Source organism: Natrix helvetica (genome assembly GCF_964273705.1).
Source record: "Natrix helvetica genome assembly, chromosome: 2".
In the NCBI taxonomy this organism is placed as follows: domain Eukaryota; kingdom Metazoa; phylum Chordata; class Lepidosauria; order Squamata; family Natricidae; genus Natrix; species Natrix helvetica.
In genome coordinates, this window is record NC_138552.1 from 253314318 (window position 1) to 253333079 (window position 18762).

General features: G+C 38.4%; 1 protein-coding gene across 1 annotated transcript in view; it reads right to left on the bottom strand.

Annotated features, from left to right (window-relative positions):
• Positions 1–13330: 13330 nt before the first annotated feature.
• FBLN7 (fibulin 7) overlaps positions 13331–18762 on the bottom strand; it is a 36124-nt gene continuing 30692 nt past the window's right edge. Inside the window, exon 8 of the mRNA XM_081944281.1 lies at positions 13331–17955. Within this exon, the coding sequence (XP_081800407.1) occupies positions 17583–17955 (373 nt within the window). The 3' untranslated portion in view covers positions 13331–17582. The remainder of the gene's footprint in view (positions 17956–18762) is intronic.

The following is an 18762-nucleotide window of genomic DNA, read 5'->3' on the forward strand; positions in this document are numbered from 1 at the left end:
CAATCTTATTATTTTTTCTTCTAATTGTTATTCAGGCTATGTTATATTCCAAAGAAATATAATTAAGGACATTTCACTCCATAATACATTTGCCTTATCTGTAATATTACAAGTTGTCAGAGATAATAAAGAATGAAGTTCTACATAAATAAATAAGAGCCTTTCAATGCAATCATTTCATGTTATTATTCAGGCCTCTTGATCCTCAGCAAATGCCATGTAATCTCAAGCTGCTTTAAGAAGTTAAAAGAATGGTGCTATATATGCTACTGCATAGTCAAAAGCTCTTTTTTTGGATTCAAATCAAGTGCTGCACAGCTTAAATTGATAATATCTGAAGAGATACTAGTGTCTTGTTATTTATATATTTGTGTTAGAAGCATCACAATTAAAATAAGGCATACTATATAAAATTTAAAATTACAAGATTAAAATATGTACAAAATAAATAGATGTTGCCCAGAAACTAGCAACATTGTGTTCTATTGCACTGCCATGAAGTCCTCAAGTGTACACTGATCAGGACACAAAGGGCAGGTATACATATCTGTTATCTGCATGTCACTATAATCCAAGAACAAGCCCCTGGATAGCCCCATTTGTTCAGAGTTTCTCTGGATCTTGTACCCCTGTGCAATCTATTCAACTCCCTGCTCCTTTCTGGACAAAGTACTGCAGAGCACCCCCCACCCCCCATGTTACTCAACATATGTACTGAACCATGGTGGCCCAGTGGTAGAGTGCAGTATTGCAGGCTACTTCTGCTGATCACCGGCTGCCAGCAGTTTGGAAGATTGATTCTCACCAGGTTCAAGGTTGACTCAGCCTTCCATCCTTCCGAGGTCGGTAAAAGGACTCAGATTGTTGGGGGCAATATGCTGACTATGTAAACCGCTTAGAGAGGCTGTAAAGCACTATGAAGCGGGTATATAAGTCTACTTGCTGTTGCTATATATATATATGGCATTATAGGGGGAAATCATTGGTTTGGGATGAGGTGTTATCAATACAGGTGACACCCAGTTGTTCATTGTTATTCAGATTTGGCCAGAAATAAAGTGATTGTTTGTCCAGATGACTAAAGGCTATCAAAATCTGGATGGGATGAAATGGTTGCGCCTCATCCTGCAAGCTGAATTATTGATTGTCCAGAAACCTTTGAATTCTCTGATGGCATTCAGTTCTTCTTTTGGGAAGGACTCATGGTTACTGCATAACCATAGAGTCAAGCTGGTGCTCTAGATGTGGCCCTATTTGGAGCTGGAAGGCTTAGTGATGGAAATTCATGGCCATATGGATTCAGAAATTTAAATGGTTCAAAATGCAATGCCAACAGACCTGTTAGAGCAGGGGTGTCAAACCCTAGCCTGCAGGGTGCTTAGATCTGGCCCTTACGGCTGCCCTGGAAACAGCGAAGGACAGGCCTGAGGTGCCTCTGCCAGCAAAAACAGCTTGGAAGGGCTGGCCTTCAGGAGGTTGTTATACCCACCCTCCAGGTATTGTATTCGACCGCAACAGCCTCCTGCAATGGATTCCCCCAACCCTACCCGGGCCTTACGGGTGTCCCCGACATGAGTGATGTTGAGCTGGCCATGCCATATCTCTCTGCATATATATATAGGCAGGTTTTGGCGTATTCGGGTCTTTTCCCATGTAAGATTGAGAGTATTTTGGCGACATTTTGACGAGATCCCACTCGTCATCTTCAGGCTGGTGCTTGCACCAGCCTGAAGATGACGAGTGGGACCTCGTCCAAACATCGCCAAGATACTCTCAATCTTACACGGGAAAAGACCCAAATATGCCAAAACCTGCATACCTGTACCCGTGAAAATCTACGAAAACAAACATATATATATATATATATATTCCTGTGTAAGATTGAGATTGTCTTGGCAATGTTTTGGTGAGGTCTCACCATCTTCAGACTGGTGTTTAACCCAATGACTCCTTAGGACACACCATCTATCAGAAAAAAACACACACCAACCGCTACGCACAATCCCATCACCACCCTGCACAGATTAACTCTCTAGCGAAGACCCTCATCTCCAGAACCAAACACCTAGCCGACAAAGACCACCTGAAAACTGAATTACACACTTTCACAAACGTATTAATCTCCAACGGATTCCAAAGAAAAACAATTACCAACCTAATCCAAAGGGAGGCTCCCCCCAAATCCGAGACACAGAGCAGGACAACGGCATCACCCTCCTCCCTTACATCAAAGGCACCACAGATAAAATCAGCAAAATTCTCCACAAACACAATATCAAGACAGCCTTCAACACTGACCAAAAATAGCCAACATCTTAAGAAACCCCCAAAGACAAAATCCAGCTAGAAAACCAAGGAGTCTATGAAATACCATGCAAAATCTGCCCTGTAATATACATAGGACAAACGAACAGGAGAATAAATGCACGCATTGCAGAACAAAATAACACAGTAAGAAAAAAAAAAGAAAAAACTTCCTCCCTTTTCCAGCACCTTAAAGCTACAGGACATGAAATTAATTTTGGAGGAACCAGGTTAATCTCCAAAACTGAACACTTCAACAGGAGAATAATTATGGAAGCTATCGAAATAGAGAAACACCCCCACAACATGAATAAACGTGACGATACCTCCTGCCTACCAGACATCTGGAAACCAGACCTAGTCAACAAACGAGCCCCACCCACCACCCAGGCCATTACAACACGAAACAACAACAGACACACAGCCAGCACCAATCAGCACCATTCTACCAATCATGATACAACCACACAACCAATCATTCCACTTACTGAAACGAAGCCAGCACTCCACACACACACACCAAGATTTATAGAAAGACGGCAGCTCCGACCATGCTTTAAACCCAATCTTGGTGTGTGTGTGTGGAGTGCTGGCTTTGTTTCAGCAAGTGGAATGATTGGTTGTGTGGTTGTATCATGGGGTCTATGTATATATATATTCATTCTTTATTGCTCCTTTTTTCAGTCTTGTGCTTTCTAAATATGTTAAACTGTCATTCCTAATTGCATCCCCATCAGACCTAAAAGGAAAAGTTGGGGAAAACATCCTTATTGCTAAGTCTATCTTGATAAGTTTATTATTTATTCTTGTCCACCAGGAGGCATGTTTGAGCTTTTTATGGTTTTTTAAAACAAACTACAACCATTCAGATAGAAAAAAATTATTGTTCTCCGAACAAAATACTGACAATACTCTCCGTACAGAGAAACTATTATTTTACAGTGAAGAAGAAATTCAGCAAAGAGTCTTGTGGCAAAGTTTTTGAAAGTTTATATAGTTTTTAAATATAGTGGCACACCACCTCTCCCCCTACCCTGCCATATAAATAATAGCATTTGGAATCACCTTTTAGACCATCTAGTTTAGTAACTCTCAATAGTTTTATTTAAGTTTTATAAAGCAAAGGGGACAAGAAATCTGTGCCATCTATGGATAGATCCATATATTACATTAAACCAAATTATAGTTTTACTCTTGATGTGGGTGAAGAAGGAGAGTGCAAAAGTTGGCTTGAAGCTCAACATTTAGAAAACTAAGATCATGGTATACGGTACTTTCAATTTCTGGGGAAGAAATGGAGGTAGTGACAGATTTTATTTTCCTGGGCTCCAAGATTACCGCAGAATGAGGACTACAGCCAATAAATAAATAAATGGGGAGGAAAGCTATGGCAAATCTAGACAGCATACTAAAAATCAGAGACATCATTCTGCCAACAAAAGTGTGTATAGTCAAGGCTATGATTTTCCCAGTTGCAATGTATGGCTGTGAAAGTTGGACCATAAGAAAGGCTGAGCGCCAAAGAATTAAGGCCTTTGAACTATGGTGCTGGAGAAGAGTCCTGCAAGGCGATCAAACAGGCAAGCCTAGAAGAGATCAACCCTGACTTCTCTTTAGAAGGCCAGATCCTGAACAAGAAACTCCAATATTTTGGCCACCTAACGAGAAGGAAGAACTCACTGGAGAAGAGCCTAATACTGGGAACAATTGAGGACAAAAGAAGAAAGGGACGACAGAGAATGAGGTGGCTGGATGGAGTCACCAAAGCAGTAGGTGTGAACTTAAATGGGCTCTGGAGGATGGTAGATGACAGGAAGGCCTGGGGGAACATTGTCCATAAGGTTGCAATGGGTCAGACATGGCTTTGTGGTTGGTTGTGTAAAGTTAGTCCATAATGATTTATTTTAAAAAAATCAGATGCTTTTCTGATGGAATATCTCTAAGAATTAGACTAACACCATAGTCTTACCTTGGAAGGCACCAGAATGTGGGAAGCTACATTAAAGAATTTATAAAGATGTGATATAACCCAGAGGAATGTTTGTCTTATACAAATATTCATCAAAGTGCAAGTTATTTCCATTTACTTCAGTGCAGGAGAATTGTGCAGGAAAACTTCCTATTGAGTTACAGAAATAATTATTTTTTCCACAATTAAATTTCCATGCTAATTGTTTTGAGGATTCAAATTTTCAATATTTGAAGAATATTTTCAATATTCTTCTCTGCATTAGTAAAATTAAATAGATTATGTAATATTTACCATTTGAGAAAAAAGAGGAACTATATTTTAAGTATAGTGCTCGCTTACTATATGCACATTAATGATTCTGTTTTCTAATGGTGGGTTGCAGGTGGTACACCCCGATACGGGCGTACCGGTGCTTGCCCGGAGCACCGGGTACCATTCTGGTACGGTGCTCCAGAGGGCCCATCCACCCGCCCGAGCTCCTTAACCTCCCCCTTGATATCAGGATTACTTCCGATCTCCGCTCCTTCCGTGTAAAGCTCAAGACCCACCTCTTTCAACTGTCTGGCCTGGCTCAACCGTAGTTTATCCTTTTCCTCCTGACAGTCCTTTTTTAAATTGTATTATTATTTCGGGGTATTTTAATGACTAATTTAATTTTTATTATTATTAATGTAATGTATTTTTAATTATTACCTCCTCCATGCATGTATGTATATGTATGTATATGTGTGTATTTCTATGTTTATATGTATGTATGTATATTTTATTGTATGCCGCCCTGAGTCCCTTGCGGAGAGGGTGCGGCTAACAAATTAAATTTCTATTTCTATTTAACTGTATTTGAGTTCTTCGGCGCTTACGCGCACGGTGCACATGGTGCCTGTGCAATGCTCCTCCGAGCATCTGGAGCATCGCAGAGGCTTGCGGAGGCGTCGCAAGAGGTAAAGACGCATGTGTACGGTGTGCAAGCACTGCGCACGTTCATATGGTGGACATCGGCCCCCATCGCAATCGTACGAGTTGCAACAGGATCCGGAACCCACCACTGCTGTATTCTCTTAGTTTATAAATATAACAGTATACTTTGAAGTTATTGTCCCAAAGGTGCTTTTTCAAAAGGCAACTGGACTGTCTTGTTTTTTAATTCCCTCACCACTGTCAAAACATTCACTAAGGCTGCATTACTATTACTATTACTATTAGTCTTCTTATTGTTCCTATCACCCATCTCCTCCCACTTATGACTGAATGACTGTAACTTTGTTGCTTATATCCTTACAATTTATACTGATATTGATTGCTTCCAGATTCCTTATTTGTACCCTATGACTATCATTAAGTGTTGTACCTTATAATTCTTGATGAATGTATCTTGTCTTTTTATGTACACTGAGAGCATATGCACCAAAGACACCAAAGACAAAATCTTTGTGTGTCCAATCACACTTGGACAATAAAGAATTCTATTCTATTCTACTGAGCATTAAATTTATTCTTTATTACTGAATAGCATAAAATTCATCAGTTGAATAATCTAATGATCAAATGTAGATTGGCTCTGCCAATGGTCTAATTTCATTCAACTCACAACAGTAAATTCTATACATACTGAAAAGTGTTAGAACCTAACTCAACCTCAAGAGTTGTATAATTTCATTCTCAACCAATGTCTCTTGAATGACTGGCAAAAATAAAATATTCTGTAATGGCTGGAAAGTAAAGTTTGGAGGCTTTTACAGAATGAACTAAAGATTAAGACTAAAGAAGGAAGAATATAAAGCTTGTTTGTTAGAATGAGACACGTTTGTATAAATCTGCAATTATTTCATGGGCTTTTTGCTAACATTGAAATGTCAATGGTTTATGGATTTACATATGAATAAATATTTGGTTACAGGAAGATGTACTGGTATGTATGTATGTATGTATGTATGTATGTATGTATGTATGTATGTATGTAACACTATAGGCCGGGTGTGGTGAATTATTACATTTGTGATGAACATTAGAAGCTAATTCTTTATTTCTATTTCCCTTTCTTCCCTATTGTTTTTCTGTACTCTGTATTTTTTCTGTATTTTATTCTCTGTTTACTTTCCCCTCTTTCTGAGTTTAGTTTGTATTTTCTTTTAATAAAGATTTTTTTTTAAGTTTTGGCTTTGGCACTGATTTTTCATCTCAGAAGGGAGGCTATTTCAATAGGATTGGAGTAGCCCTTAAGAAAGTGTGTCTTCAAACCCTCAACTCTAACTTCCCAAGGGAGACAGCAACATACTCTCCTGGATCGAAGGCATAGGACCGGCAAATTTTTCTCACATCTAAGGATAACATTTCCATGATTGTTAAGCAGTGTTTAATAATGAACAGTGTTAATGATGAGCAGTGTTAATAGGAAGAAGGATGAAAAAGAACAATCCATAAAAAATGTGCATTGGGAATGCTGGTGAACAATAACAGGGAGGGAGGAGGAAGATTCTTCTTGATAACTCGTCAAATGAGAAGGAAGCTTTAGAATTAGAAAGCATCATTTGCCCACTGCTGTATAATTAAGTGATTCTTATTTGACCAGGTATTATTGTTATGGGCCCAAATCAGCAGGAGTAAATACCTGAGAATTACCAGACTTGTGCAACAAAAGACAACTACTGTACTCAGTGAGATTAAAGTGTTAAACTTTCTGTATTTCTTTGCTGCCCTTTAGGGGATGCTTATGTTTTTGTTGCTCTTTAAGATGGTGGCTTAACCTCGCCAGTGAAGTTAACCCTGCTTTTACTGCATTAAAGAAAGCAAAATATTGTTGTTATTAGCATTTAAAAGGCACATAAACACCGGAATGTATTTCCAACCTGCAGTATTCAAGGGGAGCTACTATGCTGCCAAAATCAAGTCTTCAACTGCATGCTGTAATTTATTGTTCCTGTTAATTACATTTCCAGAGAATTGTGTGGTTGACTCATACTCATGGACTTTATAAAAATAAGTTTGGTTTGGCTGCAATTCTGTATATTTCTCTGCATTCTGTTTGTTCCAGGTTTCTAACAGTACAAATGAATTTGATTTATTGTGGAAGAGCAGGGTGCTTAGAAAAATTGCAGGTACCTGTGCTGTCTTCTTCAACTCTTATCTGAGCCTTCCCCTAGAATTTGTGATAAAGTCACAGTCTTTAAAACAAATGGGAGAGAAAAACAGAGAAATCATGTGCATGTTGGAAGTTCTGCAGCCAGCAGCAGAGAAAACAGTCAAACAAATGAAGGCCATTTTCCTCTACAGACACAGGAGGGTCCAGAGGAAAATAAAGAGACAAAACAAAGGACAATACAATGTGAGGAGGTGCAAAGAACTTTATATGCTGCCCATTAATGGAAAAGGAAAAAGCAGAAGAAATTACACAGAGAGGAATTAAGGCAGAATATGAACATTTTGCATCTGAGCAGCAAACCTGAGTGTTCAGATTGGTTTTATAATCTTCACTATTACAGTGAGATGCAGTGAATTTTTATTTAACTCAGGACCACTGTTTCTAAATGTGCATCCATCTCTACAAAATTAGTGTATTTAAACATTATTCTTACTTTCTGTAGCCTCCTTTTTGGAGATATACTGCTTATCTTGGGGTAGAATGTAAGAAGATAGGGAAGAAAATGTTCAGTGAGCACCTGTCTACCCTAGACGAGTTCAAATCACCAGGACCGGATGGATTACACCCCAGGATTCTGAAGGAACTGGCAGACGAGATCTCAGAACCACTGAACTATATCTTTCAGAGATCCTGGAACACCGGGGAACTACCAGAGGACTGGAAAAGAGCTGATGTGGTTCCCATCTTCAAAAAAGGGAAAAAAATAGATCCAGGAAACTATAGACCTATCAGCCTGACCTCAATACCAGGAAAGATTCTGGAAAAAATAATCAAGCAATGAATTTGCGAACACCTAGAAGCAAACAAAGTAATAGCCAAAAGCCAACATGGATTTGTCAAAAACAGATCATGCCAGACTAATCTTATTGCATTCTTTGATAATGTGACAAAATTAGTGGACCACAAGAATGCCGTCGATATAGTTTACTTGGACTTCAGTAAGGCTTTTGATAAGGTAGACCATAACCTACTACTAGATAAAGTAGAAGAATGTGGGTTAGACAGCATCACCACCAGATGGATTCGTAACTAGCTGACCAACCGCACTCAACGTGTAGTCCTCAATGGAACTGCATCTACATGGAGGGAAGTATGCAGTGGAGTACCCCAAGGCTCTGTTTTAGGCCCCGTACTCTTCAACATCTTCATCAATGATTTGGATGAGGGAATAAATGGGGAACTCATCAAATTTGCAGATGACACCAAGCTGGCAGGAATAGCCAACACTCCAGAAGATAGGCTTAAGATACAGAAGAATCTTGACAAACTTGAACATTGGGCACTATCTAATAAAATGAAATTCAATGGTGAAAAGAGTAAGGTTCTACATTTAGGCAACAAAAACGGAATGCACAGGTACAGTATAGATGATACCTTGCTCAGTAGTAGTAACCGTGAAAGGGATCTTGGAGTCCTAGTGGACAACCATTTAAACATGAGCCAGCAGTGTGCAGCAGCTGCCAAAAAAGCCAACACAGTTCTAGGCTGCATCAACAGAGGGATAGAATCAAGATCACGTGAAGTGTTAATACCACTTTATAATGCCTTGGTAAGGCCACACTTGGAATACTGCATTCAGTTCTGGTCGCCACGATGTAAAAAAGATGTGGAGACTCTAGAAAGAGTGCAGAGAAGAGCAACAAAGATGATTAGGGGACTGGAGACTAAAACATATGAAGAACGGTTGCGGGAACTGGGTATGTTTAGCTTAAGAGAAAGAAGGACTAGGGGAGACATGATAGCATTGTTCCAATATCTCAGGGGTTGCCACAAAGAAGAGGGAGTCAAACTATTCTCCAAGGCACCTGAGGGTAGAACAAGAAGCAATGTGTGGAAACTAATCAAGGAGAGAAGCAACTTAGAACTGAGGAGAAATTTCCTGACAGTTAGAACAATTAATCAGTGGAACAGCTTGCCTCCAGAAGTTGTGAATGCCCCAACACTGGAAGTCTTTAAGAAGATGTTGGATAGCCATCTGTCTGAAACGGTACAGGGTTTCCTGCCTAGGCAAGGGGTTGGACTAGAAGACCTCCAAGGTCCCTTCCAACTCTACTATTGTATTGTATTGTATTGTATTGCATTGTATTGTATTGTATTAAGCCAGATCATTTCTATTCAGAGTACTAAGAAATGTTGAAAAATCTTCTATTGTTCAGACATTTCACAAACAGAAAACTATAACAGAGGTTATTCTTTCCCTGATTGTTGCATGAATCTGATTCACACGATACATAATGTGTAGTGTAATACATAATGTGATTTGTCTGGTTTTGTATGAACCTCCATTGTGATTTGTAAATGACTATTTGGGGGTTAGTACGTTTTTATGAACCTAATAATTTAAAATTCATTCAGCAGACATGTTTCCATATGAGCTCATTCAAAACATAAACATTCATTGAACAATCTTTCCTGCAAATTGCTATGGTGAGATACAGTAATTCAGAATTAGCAAACTGTAAAATCTGGTGACACATCAACCTCACAGATTATTGTTATATTATGTTGTGTCACATTAATAATCAGGAATGAAGAAACAGAACACTCAAGGAATGCTAGATAGCATTTTGCATTTGAGATAGAAATATATTTTGTTGAAGTCACTGCAGGCTAGTCTCTAGCTTTTTTAGTTAACATACTTTTGGGTCTGTCTCATGGACCTAATGGCTGGACCTTACACAAAAAAATTTCTTATCATTGCAAGATTCTATTATTTCAGCCATCAGAAAGGTCAAATGGGCTTTATTTCTTAGCAAGTTTATGAAGCAAAACTGTCATCACTATGTCTGTATATCACCATGACATTAAAACAATTCCCATTACCCCCAGATAAATATTTGTACTTTGATAAGCAAAACTACCCAAATCATAGCCCAACTGATGTTTCTATTGACATGTATTTATGATGGTTGCAGTATCCTTGGGCAATGTGATGTTTTTGTGACTTTCTGACAAGCAAAGTCAATAGGGGAGCCAGGTTCACTTTACAACCATGTTACTAACTTAACAGCTGTGACAGGAAAGGTCATAAAATGGGGCAAAACAACTGTCAGAAATTTTGGGCTGAATTGTGGTAAATAAGTCGAGGACTATCTGTACTGTGACAAAAGTATAATGCAATATATGATAGCATCCTAAGTTAGCCAAATTCAGCAACTTATAATTGAAACAAGAAGTGCTGGAAAATGGAGCACATAATTTTAGTGTAAGGAAGGCAGAGAGCAAGTTTTCTAAAATCTAATCACTTTCTCACTAAAGGCAAAGGCAATCTGGGAGAAAAAAATGCTTTGAAAGAAAAAGTCAATTGAATGTCAAAATCAGGTATGGGTCTATATAGATAGATATCTGGCTGATCTTATAAGGGCGTTGCCTGAGTCAGCAACTGTAAGTGATATACATTATGCAATTTTTCAGGACCAAGGATAGCAAAAAGGCAACTCATGTTGTAGAAACTAAAAAAACAATATAGAGTCTTCCTTTAAGAGATCCACTACACTGAAGTCAGAAGAGAGAAAACAATAGGCCTGTAACCTTAAATTTTATTTCTCCATAAAGGAAATCCTTGATCCTTCTGTACAGAGAAAATTATGGTCTAGGTGCTGGATGTGAGAAACTTATTCTTAATCCATATATATAATACTGAATAAGATGTAGGCGTTTAATAGTATTTCAGACATCCAGAAAAATTTGTTGAATTCAGATAATTCAATACATATTTTCAACCATATAAGTAGCAAAAGGGACATCATATAATTTCAGGAAAAGGCAAGGTCACTTAAGACTGCAGATAGATGCTACATTTATGTTTTTGTGCATTAAAAGCACCTCTTTGCAACTGCATCCACAGTGGTACATAGCCCTAATACTTACAACCTATGCACAGAGTAGATGGGGAAAAAACCAAATACGACTATCTAGATTCAATTTTTCTGAATTCTTAACTCGCTCAAGGATGATAGTTTAGTAATGGATATGCATGGCTGGTGTTCATTTCTGCAATGAAATCATTTGGCAAGGAATTTTTTTTCCATGCATAACCTGGCCCTGTTGGATCATGACAAATAGATTGCTGTGGTAGCCTTTTGCTATAAGCTGGTGAATTTTGAAATTACATTCCACAACTAAATATTGAGCAAGCATTCCAGAAGAATGAATAAATGATTTATTTAGACTTTTTAAAGACATAAAGCCTAAACATAATTAAATCATTATTCTTTTACATTCCTCTCAAAGGGACACACAAATAAAATCTAACAGATAGCAAAATAAAATAACCAAATAATAAATGTAAATATTTTGTCCTTCCAAATGGAATGGAGTTTTGCCTGACAGTTTTATTGTTTGTTCTGTATAAATAAGGATTATTGGCTCATTTTCTATTCTCTGGAATGGTAGAAAACAAATTTGCTCCCTTTTCTGAGTGAAACGTATTTAGATATTTGAAGACAATTTAATATTTTCTTCTTCAGAGTAAACAGATACATATTGTTCAATTGCTCTTCATAAGACCCGACTTCCCAACCCTGAGCATCATTATGTAGTTTCCACTTTTCTTCTTAGAAAGATAATCTTGGAAAGGCTTAAGATAGTAAATAACGAAGAAGAACTAAGGAAAATTGATGCTTATGGTTGGAGAACATATACAATCAAATCTTTATTATGGTCATAGATGAACATAAGGGGATATTTTTTTCCTGCCTATTCTCCTCATGAGATATGATTTTTGATCCACGATCTCTAGAAAAGTGAATTATTGTGCAATTATATAATAAGGAAATAAGCAGTCCCTTGCTGGAAAAAAAGTCCTGGCCCATCTAGTCCAATAGTTTTCACAGTTGCCAGGGTTCCAACGGATGCCCTAATTAAATTATGAGTCTCGAGCCAAGCTTCAAAAGAAATCCAGTTATTTATTAGGAGCAACATGTCTGCACGTACCCAAATAAAGCCAGCTCTGACCTCACGTAATTTATGGCCCAATTATGACCCTGTTTCCCCCCTCCCCCAGGGTGGGTCATAAATCACATTCTCTAATGGAGCATTTTCACGGGCTGTAGAGATCACAGCCCTCCAGCTGTTGCAGGTACTCTGGGATACAGCGTTGAGAAAGGTATGTTTGTAATGTGCTTCTGCTTTTGGCTGCCGTGCTGCTCCATCAGTTTTCCCCCTCTTGCCTATGGCAACTCGAGAGCAGGCCAGGGATGCTTTGCAAGTTGACAACAGTGGCCAACCAACTGCACATGGGATCCGCTAGTCTCCTGGCAGATGTTTTTCAGAAGTAGTCACACTGCCATCAAACAGCTATTGATTCTCTTGACTTCCCATGAATTGTTCCAACTCTTTTTTGAAGCCAGTCAAACTGGCAACAAGTGCCATAGCTTATGGAATTTCCTTGAAAACACATGAAACCATACGTTTTCAAGGAAATTCCATAAGCTATGGTGCTGGTTCAAAGCACCATAACAGGAGCACTGTTCAAAGGCTATCTTTCAGGGGTGGGTTCCGGCAGGCACTACTGCAGGTTCACTCATATGCACACTGCACACACATGCGCAGTACAAGGAAAATTGTTCTGCACATGTGCAGAACCGAAAAACAAGATGGCAGTGCCTATGGCGCTGCCTGGAGAACCAGTTCGGGGGCGTGGCAGGCCTGGGTTGCTGCTGGTTTCAGCAACCCAGGCTGCCAAACCACTACCAATTCGGCCAAACTGGTCTGAACTGGTAGGAACCCACCACTGCTATCTTTACACTGGTTGCTTCCACATGGTAGCTCATCACAGAACTGGAGAGGAGATTAAATATTTGATTATATGATATGAGCTACATTTTTTTAAAAAAAAATCAAATATACTGGCACAAACTTACTAATTTAAAGAACTTCAAACTTTCAGGATTCAAAATTCCAAGGATACCATGTTCTTTCACACTTTATTTCTGAGAACGAATGTATAATAAGCATAGCAGTTCCCAATTCTTCATTTTTATTTCACAAAATAGTTGTGCAATTGCTTCACAATGATTGAGGAATTAAAATGCATTTGAGTGAACAAATCTATTCACAACATAGTTACTAGGTTTAATCAAAACAGAGTCTACTTTCTGCCATAGGAAACAGCATTTTTAAAGTACTTTTACTTTCCAAGAGTTGTAGCATTATAACATGGCAATTTTCTGCTTTAAAAAACATGTTGGAGATATTTATGTGCAGTATAAACCACCAAAGGGATTAGAACACTTATTTACGGCTTATTTCAAAATGATACTTGCAAAACCATGTGATTGAAAATTATAAACTCTCACTGAATTTTACTAGTATTTTGTGCCTTTGGCATCTGCAAAATGCGCTTGAGTTCTTTTAAATATCATGTTTTGCTTTAGCAAGGTATATTGCATAAACTTCAATTAGTTGGATTTACACAACATGCTTGATCCAAACCAACAAAACATATGAAGACCAAGAGCAACATAACTAGGGTAGAATGGATTTGATTTTAACATGACTAATATCCTTAGAGTATAATTGCTACCATGCAGACATGAATATGCAACTAAATGAAAATTGGAATCATTGAAGTGAGTATGCATTCGGGGACACTAGTAACCCAGAAAAGCGATTACTTCTTTCCCTATGAGAAACAGGAGGCAGAGAGAAAGAGAGAAGCCGAGAAAGGCTTTAGAGAAAGCTTTGTAGGGCTTCTTAAAAGCCCTTAAAAATCCTTAATTTAAAACCTGTGTTGTGAATGTAGTTTATATGGTAGACTAACAATGCACATTTCCACAAATGAGATATGGTCCTTTATCGTGTACAGATTTGGACTACTCTAATCCCTTCCTCTATTAGGCATAGAAAAGAGATGGCTGTTTTAAAATAAAATCAAATTCAGCAGAACCCCAGAAGGGAAATGCTGGTAAAGAGCAGGCTTTTCTATCTCCCCAGAACCACTGATTAATGCATTAGAAGTTTTAAGAAACTAGAGATAACCAAAGCACAGGAACACTTGCTTCAGGGGATTTCTATTTTGTAGAAATATTTTTAAAAAAACACAAGTACCCAGGAATTTCCATTTTTTTTTAAAAAAATATATCTGTTTACTGTGATGCTTTGCCATTCTGAATCAATTACAGAATTGTGTGTTTAATTGCGGTTCTCCATCAAATCTCAGGCTATGTTCATGAAGTTATATTTCTCTATCTTTCTTGTAATAATGTAACAATAACTTGAAACATCGCTAAAGTTTTCTCTGATTCCTGAAGAAAAGGCAGTATTTGTGGCAGACTGTGCCTGTGCATTCAATTTCCCTTGTTTTGCGGGCTTCCAGTTCAGGCTTTAGTGATGTAAAGGTCTTGCAATAGCTTTCCATAAAGGAAGTGAAGGGAAATAAAACAGCTAGAACTAACATTAATCACTTTTTAAAAAACATTTTTTTATTGTTGGCCCAGATTTGCTTTCCTATGTAATTCTCACTAGTAGCTCTGTTGTGATTTTATTTTCATCAGCCTGCTATTTCAACTGTAACTTGAAAGCTGATTATATATTTATATGTCTTTATATATTTACAGACTTCTAAAGTTTACTGAAGTTATTTGTTATGGATAGTTATGGAGAATCTTTTTTATTCATGCCCCAAAAAGCCAGTCTGGAGACTACCGTATTTTTTGGACTATAAGACGCACTTTTTTGTCTCCCAAAAGGGAGTGAAAATGTCTGTGCATCTTATAAACTGACCTTTTTCAGGCCTTTTTTCAGTCCATTTTAAAGGCTTTTTTCCACCCGTTTTCAGGGCTTTTCTTGGCCCATTTTTGAGCTTTTTTCAGGCCGTTTTTCAGGCTTTTTTCAGGCCGTTTTTCAGGCTTTTTTGCGCCCATTTTTGAGGATTTGTGGCCCATTTTTAGGCTTTTCTTGGCCCGTTCTTTTGGCCTTTTTTGGCCCATTTTTCCAGAAAAAATGGGCTAAAAAGCCTCAAAAATGGGCTGAAAAAATCCTCAAAAACAGGCCAAAAAAGTTCCTTGAAATGGGTCAAGAAAAGCCTCAAAACAGGCAGAAAAAAGCCTCAAAAATGGCCCAACCCCCCCAAAGTTGACCAGAAAAGACCCCAAAATGGGTCAAAAAAGCCTTGAAAATGGGTAGAAAAAAGGTTGGAAAAGAGCCGAAAAAAGGCCCACAAAAAGGGCTAAAAATGAGGCACGCAGAGGCCAAAACCCTTTTTTTTGTTTTCCTCTTCTAAATTTAGGTTTGTTTTATAATCTGAAAAATGCGGTAAATACACAAAACAAATTTTACTAAATACATAGGTTTCTGTAATCCAGTTCCAAGACATATATCTAAAGATAAAAATAAAATCTAAAACATTCACTGAAAAATATAAAAATTGTGTTTAATAAGTGCCTTTTGCCCTACATTTCTTTGCCCAAAGAAAATATTTGAAAGGAAATAATATTTTTATTATAGTAGAGCAGAATCATATTTCTGGTGGAGTCACAAACACGTTTTTATACTGCTAAATTTCTTGGCTAACAAACAAAAGTAAAACTCATGCTAAATCAATGTTACTAGCTTACAAAAAATAGTGTAAAATACTACTTTTTGTAATGCTGTAATATTAAATGGCATTAAATTAAGTACATCATTCAGGCAGAAAAAATATTTCCCCCCAACTTTGCTGAAAGTTGTTATTTCAGAGATACTACGTTTCCCTGAAAATAAGACAGTCTTATTTTCTTTTGACCCCCCCCCCCAAATAAGCACTTGGGCTTATTTTCGGGGAGGTCTTATTATTTTTGAGCTGTGGGAGCGTGGTCACTTCATGGCTGCTGCTGTGTTGCAATATTTTTGGGAAGGAATTATTTTTGGGAGAGGGCTTATTTTAACGCATGCACTCAAAAGCCCTATTTGTCTTATTATCCAGGGAGGTCTTATTTTCAGGGAAACGGTAGAAACAGAAACTATCAATTTGAGCTCTGGAGTACAGCATTGAATTTGTGACAGATATAATGGCTGTGAAAGTTGGACCATAAGAAAGGCTGAGTGTCAAAGAATTGAGGCCTTTGAACTATGGTGCTGGAGAAGAATCCTGCAAGTCCCTTGGACTGCAAGGCGATCAAACCAGTCAGTCCTAGAGGAGATCAACCCTGACTGCTCTTTAAAAGGCCAGATCCTGAAGATGAAACTCAAATACTTTGGCCACCTAATGAGAAGGAAGGACTCACTGGAGAAGAGGCTAATGCTGGGAAAAACTGAGGGCAAAAGAAGAAGGGGACGACAGAGAATGAGGTGACTGGATGGAGTCACCGAAGCAGTAGGCGTGAGCTTAAATGGACTCCAGAGGATGGTAGAGGACAGGAAGGCCTGGAAGAACATTGTCCATGGGGTCGCGATGGGTTGGACACAACTCCACAACTAACAGCAACAATTAATTTCTTCCAAGCTTTATGATCCTGAAGTACAACACTTCTGTTAGGGAAATGTGCACCTAGTCCACTATTTCACAATCTAGACAACTTTAAGATGCTGGCCGGACAATTTTTGGACATTGAAATCCAGACATCCTAGAGTTGCCAAGTTTGAGAAATGCTGCTCTAGTCCAACATGCATTTATTAGAAAAGAAGTCTGATAAAAATCAGATTTACCTCCATGGTTTATCCATTGATAGGCATCTGTTTTCCAAGCAAATCAACATTTAATGTTATATAGCAATGTTACAAAATAGGAATGACCTCTCTTACTGTGATAATATAGTTGCTTAAGCACATTGTCTACAGAAGGATCTTATATTCTCCTTTCTTAGAGGTTTTTGGAATGCAGGTAGTCTTGTTAAAGACAGGCTATCTATATGTACAATATGCTGCATTGGGTCACAAAGAGCAGGTTGAAGCTAGATGGAGTGTAAAGTGTGGCTGGAGCAACAATAATTGATAGATAGGTTACACTGCTATTCTCCCCTTCTTTGAAGGGCTTCGGGTCATCTAAAGGTGTGTTAGGATAGAAGCAGAAAGGCTACATGCCAGCAATGCTGAAAAGAAGTGGACGATGTTAATTCAGGTGAGAAAGCCAAGCCATGCTTGAAGCCATTCTTAATTCTAGAGTCTTTGACATGGGAGCCAATGGTGAAACCAAACGAAAGTTCCTGGTGAAAAATTGTTTTTCCTCCCATGCTGAACCAACTTCCTTTAAAATTCATAAACTGATACAAAAATGGTAATTTTGGAAACATGTTTAGCTTGGAAGGTGCGATCAAGATACTCGGACATCTCAACCTCCACTGTTATGGTCTGAGGCCCTTGTAGCCTTTGTACCAGCATGAGTTCTCCAGTCTGTCTGTCCGAGCGTTGCATCACGAAATGTCCTCGGCTGTTTCCTCCTATAATCCCAAACCGCAAACTGTCAGGACCTGGTCGTCCAGGTGCCGAAGCAGTTGCCATGCGGAAGAGAGGCATGGGAGTGGCGAGATTGGATGGCAGAGGGAGATAATGGAAGGAGATTGTCTTGGGGGCTTGATGGCATGATCTGCTGTCCATGGGACATGGATTCCGTTCACATTGACTATGAAGACAAATAAAGTAAACAACAATAGGATTTGGTTAAGAAGAAGTATTCAAATGTATAATTTGATAATAGCTATTATCATTATCAATCATTACCATTATCATTATCATGGTGTGTCGCACAGTCTGCCAGATGTTCAGACTGGATTTGGCACTTTTGTCTACCTGTCCTTTTGAAGGGCCTGGGATAGGCAGATGTGGATGTTTGATGATGGTACAGATACCGCCACAGGATGTCAGCCATTCCAAGTAAAGCTACCTTTTATCATCGACTGATGGTGAATTTGCCAATTCCGATGGTATTCAAGTGGTGCTCCAGTTGTTTTGGGATTGCACCTAAGGTGCCTATCATTATTGGTACCACCTTTGCTTACTTTTGCCACAGTCATTCTATTTTTACTTGTGCGTCTTTGTATTTTGACATCTTCTCCAGTTCTTTTTTTTTTCTATTCTGCTGTCTCTAGTTACTGCCATGTCCACCATCCAGACTATTTTGTATTTTCTGTTGACAATTGTTAGATCTGGGGTTTTATATGGCAGGTGCCTGTCTGTTTAAATTCTAAAGTCATCCAAGAAGCTTTTTCACTTTCCAGGTATCCATAGACATTTGGGAAGTGATTTGCCATTACCTCTTTTTTAGGGCTAAGAGAGAATGACCAGCCCAAGGTCACCCAATTGTTTTCATGCTTAAATCAGGATTGGAACTCATAGTTTCACCAAACTAACTTGATTTTTTTTTTTAGTGGAGGATACCTTTGAATCACTGTTTACTCCTGGTTCTGCCTGGACTAGTCTCTGCAGTTAT